General features: G+C 32.1%; 2 protein-coding genes across 4 annotated transcripts in view; both read right to left on the bottom strand.

The window, feature by feature from the left end:
* LOC126896950 (uncharacterized) overlaps positions 1-5,303 on the bottom strand; it is an 8,602-nt gene extending 3,299 nt beyond the window's left edge. The window contains exons 1-4 of one of the 2 annotated variants that reach the window (XM_050670196.1): positions 5,080-5,303; positions 4,120-4,167; positions 3,118-3,171; positions 1,780-2,977 (exon numbers count right to left, since the gene is read on the bottom strand). In XM_050670196.1, the coding sequence (XP_050526153.1) occupies positions 2,951-2,977; positions 3,118-3,171; positions 4,120-4,167; positions 5,080-5,199 (249 nt within the window). In that variant the 5' untranslated portion in view covers positions 5,200-5,303 and the 3' untranslated portion in view covers positions 1,780-2,950. Of the gene's footprint in view, positions 1-1,779; positions 2,978-3,117; positions 3,172-4,119; positions 4,168-5,079 lie in introns of those variants that run through there. The other variant, XM_050670195.1, reaches the window with a different exon arrangement.
* LOC126896927 (nicotinate phosphoribosyltransferase) overlaps positions 1-10,003 on the bottom strand; it is a 36,270-nt gene that overhangs the window by 15,807 nt on the left and 10,460 nt on the right. The gene's annotated exons all lie outside the window — the stretch shown is intronic.

The raw sequence follows: 10,003 nt of genomic DNA, 5'->3' as shown, positions 1-10,003 counted from the left end.
ATGTGCTTTAAAAGCGTGTTTTTTTAGTTTTTTAAACTATATTTATTTGTACACTAGTGTAACTGGGGCTGCAAAAGGCGAATTAGTTTCTTCAATAAGACCCGCTTCTAATAAATTTGTAATTTGCGATTCTATTCCTTTTTGATCAGGTATTGAACATCTGTATGGTTTTTTTGAAATATGATTATCTTTTGTTAATTTAATTTGTGCTTCTTCACATTTAACTCTACCTACGTCATATTTATTCTTAGCAAAAATTACTTTATATTTATTAATAAGGTTCATTATTATTATTTTATCTTTCTCATTTAAATGTTGTAAATTAGTTTCAAAAATACTAACATCAATATAATCATTCAAATTTAATTGTAGATCATTCTTTTGTTTTTCTTGACAATTTACTAATTCACTTTCTTTTTCATTTATTTTTTGAAAAATATTTAAATTTTCATCCTGTGACAATTTAAATATTTTAATAGCATCTAGACCAAGTAATAAATCATATGAAAAATTATTGTTTTTTATAACATATACATCTAAAACTTTTTCAATTTTATTAATTTTTAAATACAAACGTGCCCGGCTATTGGTAAAATTTACTCCACTTATTGTTTTAAACAAACTATGATTTTCAAAAAATTTTGTTTTTAATTGGTTTATAATCTTGTGATTAACAAGTGTAATATTTGAACCACTATCATAGATATCTTTTACTTTTTTTGATTTATTAATTAATACGTTTAATGTTATAAGCGGTGTAAATTTTTCCGGGCGATTTAGTTTTTTTGGTTCTTTAGTTCAATGTCCAATAGATCATCAATTTCAGTTTGATTGACTTCGGATGCATTAACATTTTTTTTTTCCAAATATTGTAGCTTGTTCCGACAAAGTTGAAGTGGATGATAACGATTAGGTTTATATAGAGCCTCACACATATAACAAGGCTTTTTTTCAGAAAATCCTTTTGGTGCTACATTATACTTCTTGTCAACATTACTCTTTCCCTTTATAATTACATTATTATTATTATAATTAGATTTCATCTTATCATCTTTTTTATATTGGTTTTTTTCTGGATCATACATTCTTATTTTATTCATTAATAAATCTGTACTAGTTATCTCCTCCTTATCCAGTTTATCTTGTACATTTAGCGGTAAGCCCATAACAATCAAATTTATTCTAGATGTATTTGACATAGAACTCTTAATTTCTAGTATTAAACGTTCTTTTTTTAGAGCATAGTCAATTAATGATCTATTTAAATATTTAAAGTTATATGCAAATCTGACATTTGCCCAACTTTTATCAGCATACACTTGTAAAAAGGACCCTGCCCAATCTAACCATTTGTTTATTGATAATTTTCTTAAACTTGAATTATACCATTCTTTTGCACTCTATGTTAAAAAAAATTTTAAACTTTGTATCTTGAATGCGTTACGACGTCTAGTCTCAAGGTCATACGCGAGAATAATAACACGTGCCGGGTGGAAAGTTATAAACAACACACATACATGTGAAACTAATATAAGCGTGTTAAAAACTTAAAAACTTTTTCCTTATGAGGACCATGAATGTATACATTAAAAAATTAATATACAATATTAGAGTTAAAATAACTCTAACTAAATGTATTGTATAAATTTGAATAAATTCTAACTATTAGTTTCGACTTTTACCCAAATTCAGTTTACTTTATAAATAATAAAAAAGAACAATTTAACAAATGAAATATGCAATAAACATAATAAAAATAAATCCTAAATTAAAATAAAATTGACACAGTAAAATTCGGTTTTCGATTTATTTTATAATTTTAATATATTAATGAAATTGAAAATTAGAAGGATGTAAAAAAAAAATTATTAAAATAAAAAAAGGTTATAATTGGAACAATCTGCATACCTTGAGTAGAAGTCGAGTGAGGTTAATGGTTCATAGTTTTATTTATACGTGTCAATTATTACATTTATTAAATAATAAATTGTTAGTTTTCAATAAGACAACTAAAATGTTTTTAATGACAATTAAAAACATATGTGTCAAGAAAAAAAGTATTGAACCGATTCCATAGTTGTTGTGTCCTACCTAGAATGAGACACGGTAACGGGTTGGAGTGGAATGTCGTTAGTAATGTGAAATAAAAGTACACTTAAATTAAACAAAAAAATACAATAGTCTTTTTAATTTTAGAAAATACAGTTATTTATAAGATATAGCATTAATCGTCTTAAGGTGATCACTTACTTGTTATAACACAATATTAATTATACGATGGTTCCAACACGATTAATTAATGCTTAATTGAAACTATCCGTTGTCCACTATTAATTACTCACTAACGCCACTACACTAATACCATAATAATGCGGGTTCGTAACATAGTAAAGAATAAATTTGTAGTGTAATTTTTTTCATATAATGCATACGACAGTAATCATTATTGTACGGTATTACCTTTGATGTTGGAAAAATCAAAAATTTTTGGTAGCTGATGATAGCTATGATATCTATTAACCTCTATACAAATCTAAATAGTTATTTATTTTACCGTTATATGTATTTTTGTATCTTATCTAAATTTGCTCAGAACCAACTGGACCAAAATATTTGATTATATTTTTTTTTTAAATAAAAATAACTCCAGACACTTTATTTCAAAAATGTTTAATTGTATTAACTGAAATAAGCATTACTGCTTTTTTTAAATCGTACCCTATCTCCTCTATTTACTTTTCAAATCATTATCAACTTGTGTATTTTAAATTGAAACTTTTAATAAACATAATTTAATTAGTTTTAATATTGGAAATGACCAAACAAAGAAATTGACTGGTTAATAACAACTTTTTACCATTATTTTAGAAATATTATCAATTTTATTTGTAGGTAGGAGTAGTAAGGTATAAATGACTAGTCAAAAAATAAAAAGACCTACACGTTATCTTCAGCCATAATTTTGAAATGTTAATATCTACAAAAATATATGTTTCAAAGTTGTTAGAAATCAACGCTATTCTATTTATATACTTAAAATTTACATATACTTTTTTAAAAATTGTATATTGAATAAAATTAAAAAAAAATTTCTTTAAAGTAAGTCCAACACCTTACCTCATTTGAAACATTTAAGATATCACGTACTATACTTTCTGATGGTCCATCATTCTAAAAAACAATCATTTTAGTTGTTAATATTACTACTTTAAAAATTCATAGATATTCAGAACTATAATTAATTTCATATCAAACATATTTAACTATAAAAAATTGTATAATTGAAATTAATTTCATGAAATGACATTTTCAAAGCATCCTAACTAATTTTCTTTTTACTTTTAAAATTTACTTAAAAAAAAAATATCAGCAATTATAATAATGTTTATTATCCTTCACGTAGGAATTAATTTTTCTCTATTAATTATTTCTTAGTCCTTAAGTCCATATCATCATGAGATTTTTAAGTGAATCATACAAATTTTATACAATGTGTAAGTCAAATAATACCAGTTTAAAAATTAAATTAAAACAATTTTTCCTTATAATATCTGTAACACCACACCTCATCTGTCATAATACTCTCACTATCATAGCATAGGTTATTTATACATAATATTCATATTCTTAGAAGGAAATAATTCATTATTAAACAAAAAATTTAAATAAACATTTAAGAGAAATAGTCAACAAACACATATTGTTACTATAAAACTGCTTTGTAAGTTCATTGTTAATAGTATTTATGGTATATATGTTTACCATCAATATTATTTAAATTTCATTTCTTTATTATTATGAATATTGTCGTTAGTGCACTTATAATTTTATGTACCTTGGATTACCCATGAGTAGTAAAAAGGCCTCACTTACTATGCCTTACACAATATTTTTAACAATATGATAAAATAACTAATTTTTTTTTTTTCAAAAATGTTATGCTTTATTTTCATTTTTTAAATCTTACTCTTATCTTTATTTCTTACTACTTTAATCCAAATAATCATGAGATATTTAAAGTGAATCATACAAATTTAACTTTTTAATTAACTTTTATACAATGTGTTGGTTAAATAATTCCATTGTAGAATTTTCTTTATAATATCTGTAACAACTCACCTCATCAGAAGAATCAGATGTATCAGAAACTTTTTCTGGACCATCATTCTACAAAACGTTTATTTTATTTGTTAATATGATTAATTTAAAAGTTGATAGATATTTAAAAGTGTAATTTATTGAATATCTAACATATTTAACTAAATAAAATTGTATACTAAGACAAAGTTGTATTTAAGATTTTACTGATCTAATTTTCACATGATATTTCAACTAGCAATAATTGCAACTCGCATGGACCTCATTGGTTACGAGATCGCCACTGCTCAAAGCTTATTTCACATGATTTATATGAACTTATTGTACAGGTGATTTTTTTATCATAACCCACTCAATTACTTACAGAATAAATATAATTTAAACAATTTTTTTTTTGGTTATCTATAGTAACACATTATTCTTGAATTATTAACTATTTATTACTTTTTAAGTTAAATAATGAAATAAAGTAATAATGAAAGCGAGAATGAATATCTATATATTTATTTTAATCTTCCTCCATTAACCGAATGGAATCCTCGTCCAGCAATTAATGAGTGGTTTTAAAAAAAAAGGAGAGTTAGAGAAACTATTAAGGCGAAAGAACAAGAGTGATATTTATAAGTGTAAATGATAACCAAAAAAATTCGTTAATAGAAGAAAAAGTTCCTACGAAAACGTTTTAAGTTTCGTTTGTACTGATTTCAATTTTAAGATAATTAATTTTTTTATTATATATTTTTCTGTTTCCTTTTTTTAAAGTTTTAGGATTTATTGTAATAATAAAACACTAGTCTTCATTAAATATAGCACTTTTTTTACCCCCACTAACCTACTAAAGTCTTTATGAAATTTTATGCTTTAAAAAACTTTAAAAAATTTAGCTTCTTTTATACAAATATTTGTATAAATGAAGGTACCTTAGCCACTAAATAATAGTAAAAAATGTATAAAAAAGATAATAATTATTTTTATAAATACTTGATTTGATTCATTATTACTAGTTTCTTTGACGGAGCAGGGAATTCCAGTTGAAAATATAGGTAAAGTAATCACGCACATAAAAAAAAGGAATATTCCAGAATAAAAATAGAAACCCATTTTTATTGATGATTATATTTGCAACAGTAATGAAAGTCTAATACTGACAATAAAATATCAATATTATCATGTTAACGCGATAAATTATTGTTATTATAATATTAATTCCGTTTGAAAGAACAATTCATTCCATTTTAAATATGTAAAAAATTGTAAAACAAAAATTTATTTTTAAAAAATATATATTTAATTTGTAACTATTTTAAATTAATCAAATTTATTTGACATGATAAATGAGTTATACACTTATAAAAATTGTTCATAGATCATCGCAAGTTAACATTATGTACTCATTTCAATTGAAATAAAATATAGAGTAAATATACTATTTGTTTAAAAAAATTGCAGATTATCATTTTAAAATTCAATCAAGCGTACTATTTATTACTAAAATGTTTTTCAAAATTTATAATTAGTGTATGGTGTTAAGTATACCTTAATAATAAGATTATTTTCTTGGATTTAATAAATTTTCGCTGTTTTCCGATTTTTAAAGTAGGCATATTTGAATATAAAAAATTAATCAAATAATGACAACATTTTCAAATATAATTTAAATGAAAATATGTATTTGTTCTAAATCGCACTTGTATATTTAAAAAAAAAAACCAGTTACTATTGTAGTAAGTTTATAACTTTAGCATGAATAAATAAATAAAAAAAAATCTATTGTGTAGCGTCATGGTACAGCTTCATTTCCGTTTATTCAGTTACAAGAAAATACGTTGGACAGCGCTGCACAGTAACTTTTACTCAGAAGATTATAATTTTATGTTATAAGATAAATAATGATGCTTGTAAACCTTTTTATGTTACATAACAATCAAAATAGGAGTTCACAATTTAAAAATATAATAATGAAACATATATATTTTTTACAAACTATTAACAAAAAGTAACCAATTAACCATTAAGCTACACGACCCTAGTTGTGGCGTTTGGTATAGTCTATTTCTTCGCTGATTTCTTATCAAATTATATAGAGTGGAACAGATCTAACATACAACTCTTATAACTTATGATATATATAACTTATAAATTTTCACTTTTTTTTAATTCATCGACGTTTTCACTATAGGACTTTATTTAATAAATTTTTTATAATGTTTTTCGGAATTACAAAAAATAATTTTTTTATTAAAATGTTTTTTTTAAATAGCCATTTTATAAATAAATTTCAAAGAAAAATTTTGATACCTAAAATTCTTATTTTATTTCAGTCGTTACAATTCTATAGCATTTTGAAATTTGTTAAATTTTGAATTTTTTTTACGATTTTTCTATGGTATCAAACGTTAGTCTATGTTATTTAAAGGACAGAAGTAAACACTATTTTATCACGTTATTTGCTAGTGACTATACGCGATTTTTTTTCTATGAAAATTATTAACGTTTGAACGTGTTTTTTACAGAAATGATTATATCAAACCATTCTTACAAAATGTTACAAACATTTTCGTATGTTAACTACAAGTGTTCGATAGTTTGCCGTGTTAAAATTGATAACAATTATTAATTTGGGCGNTGCCGTGTTAAAATTGATAACAATTATTAATTTGGGCGATTCTATCATTAATATCATGTAATTATAAGATATTTTTTGTTAGGAGATTTGATAATAAATGCGCTTATTCATTATTATTCACGATTAGATGTATAAAACATGAACCTCTTTGCAATGTAATATCATAAAACTTAAGAGTTCACTTTACTTTAGAGTACACATTTTAACACGCTTATATTAGTTTCACATGTATGTTTGTTAATAATAACACGCGCCCCATGTTATTATTCTCGTGTATCCCGTCGTCTATGGCCTTGAGACTAGACTGTCGTAATTCATTCACTCCACCCCGCTCACCGCTCGCCGACAACAATATTTTCCTGTGTAATTTTATTTTTGGTTTTCGTACCCGTATACACGTGCGTGTCATAAATTATACGTACATGTATATATATAACAAATTTTTATTATGACTGACAAAGCTTCACGTCGCTGCCACCTTTAGCCGTCGTCCTACTATGAATATTTGACTGACCAACACCGCGCGTTATACGCCGCGGCGCAAAGTTCAGCAAGTGCCGCACGCCCGACGATGATCCGCTGCAAATGATACGGGAGTCTTCTTCCCGTTGTGAAAGCGACAACGTCGACCAACCGATCCGCACCCGCGCACCGTCGCCTACAACGCTGCTAACTTTTTGTGGCCCAAGGATCACGCCGGACATCGCGTCATCGACGCCAGCGAAAGTGCCACGATATTATGCGAAGATTATTATTATTGTGTTCATCTTTTCGGTTTGTTTTATTTTTTGTTGAAATAACCTGTTGTTTCTCATTAATAAACGGCCCAAGGGTCTCTACCCTCAAAACCAGTGTCGACCATATTTTTGCGACGTAAGTAGTGTCAACTGGTTCCCCAGTATAGATCTTAACTGATCTTACATTGGATCTAGGTAAGGAAACCATTTGCTGACTTGATTTTAACACGCTTATTTTTTATTAACATGCATATATTAGTTTTTTTAAATTTTATTTTTCAAATAAAACAGCGAGGTTTCCTTCACATTCCCTCTTCTGCGAGTTATTTCAATCACACAGTTCGACAGCAATGAATTCTCCACCCGGTTATAATAAATTGTCAATAGCGCAGCAGTTGTATATTTCCACTTCGTTAATTATTTTTTTAATGTATAACAGGTAGATTAAGCAATTGTTTGCCTATAAATCTTTATCGTGCGCAAGGCGCTGCCGCTGATACACATTAAAATTGCAACAATAGACAGCCATAGACAAGTAGTATATAATACACTCTATATCAAAGCGTTCGATATAGTAATTAACAACCGGGTCCCATAAAACCGTTTGTATTATTAATTACGTTGTAACGGGGAATTAGGGTTCGATTCCGGAGAGGGAGTCTGAGAAATAGCTACCACACCATGGAAGGCAGGCTACAGGCACGCAAATTACCCACTGCCGCCACGTGGAGGTAGTAACGAAAAATGACGATACGGGGCTCATCCTAGGCCCACAAAATACGGCTATACCTCGTGTATGATACATTTCTGTATTTAAGTCATATATTCATTTATATATCCCTACCGCCGATGCCACCGTATATTTCTTACGTATAGCGTTTACCCGCAAACCGCCCGCCCACAAAAAACGGCTATACATCGTGTATGATACATTTTCGTACTTAAGTCGCTTTTCTATATATACTAAGTACTATTAAAATTTATATATTAACACACTCTATTCTCATTAAGAGATATAAAGTGTATTCATTCCGATTACGGGGCCTCGGATGATTCACTATGATTATATATGTAAATTTTAATTAACCAAAAATCGCCAACCGTAAACTAACAGCTCAAACGAGCTTCCAACGCTCCGAGGATGTGTGACCATCGCACGGAGTTGAAAGCGTTCCGGATGTCCAGGCTCACCACAACACAGAAGCCCGGTCCGTTCTCGGCCCTGACGGCCAGCTGCTGGAAGAGGGAGGCCGCGTCGTCCTTCGACCTCCCTTTCCTGAACCCGAACTGGCCGTCCGCCAGCCCACCGACCGTCGTCAGGTGGTGCTATATGCGGGTGGCCAACAGCCGCTCGAGGATTTTCCCCACGTCGTCCAGCATACAAAGAGGCCGGTACGACGAGAGGACTCCCTCGGGCTAGTCACCTTTCCGCAAGAGCACCAACCTCGCCCTCTTCCACCGGGGCGGGATTTCACCCTTTTGGAGACACACGTTCAAGACAGTGTCTAACCACTGCGGTGCGAGGTCGTGGACGAGACCCCACACCCGGTTCGGTATGCTGTCCGGACCGGGCGCGGTGTTTCTTCCCCGAACTCTCGCTACCGCAGCGGATATCTCCTCCAGGGTGAAATCCTCGACGGTCGCGTCGTCTTCGACGGACGGCCAGTCTCCCAGGGGTGGGAGAGGCGGATGTGTCGGGAACAGCGCGTGGACCGTCTGTTCCAACGTCTCCGCCTCCAGTTGCCCCGAAGTCGGTGGGCCGCGCAGCTTGCGCATCACGACCCTATAGGGTTTCCCCCAAGGGTCGTGATCCACCGACTTCACGAGGTCGGCCCAGCAACGAGCTTTGCTACGCCTGATGGCGAGCTTCAGCCGTTTCCGGGCCTCCCTCAGCAACTCCCTGGGATCCGGATTATCCGGATCGGGTTCTGCCTGCCCACGCCTGTTGGACCGCGTCAGGGCTCTCCTCGCCCTGACGCAGTCGCTTCTCAGGGCAGACACCTCCTCGTTCCACCAGTGAACGGGAGGTCCCCGGGTAGGTGGCGGACGCTTTCTGGGGAGTGCAAAGTCGCAAGCGACTTCGACTCTCCTGTCCAGCTCTTCCGCCACCTCGCCCGCGGAGACCAGTCGATCGGGCGGAGTGGGCGCCGTCCATCGGGCGATCAGTAGACCGGCCGCAAATAGATCGGCGTCTGACTCCGGGCCGACTTTCCAGCCGACGCGAGCGCCGCGAGGCTGCATGTCCGGCCTCGTCCGAGGACGCCTGCCGTCGGTGCACTCGAACGTGATGTACCGGTGGTCGCTCATGTTCTCCAAGTGGGAGAGAACGGACCAACCGGCAATACGTCCGAGGACCGACGGCGACGCCAGCGTGATGTCCACCACCGAGCTCGAGGTGTTTCCCACGAACGTCGGGGTGGTTCCCCTGTTGGCCGTCGACAGCCCTAAGGCCGCCATGACGTCCAACAGTTCGTCGCCATGCCGGTCCGCCGAAGCGGATCCCCATACCGGGGACTTAGCGTTAAAGTCCCCGGCGACGAGT

Source organism: Daktulosphaira vitifoliae, unplaced genomic scaffold (genome assembly GCF_025091365.1).
Source record: "Daktulosphaira vitifoliae isolate Bord-2020 unplaced genomic scaffold, ASM2509136v1 Scaffold_1, whole genome shotgun sequence".
In the NCBI taxonomy this organism is placed as follows: Eukaryota; Metazoa; Arthropoda; class Insecta; order Hemiptera; family Phylloxeridae; genus Daktulosphaira; species Daktulosphaira vitifoliae.
The sequence above is the reverse complement of the archived record's forward strand: the minus strand, read 5'-3'. Positions and strand labels throughout refer to the sequence as shown.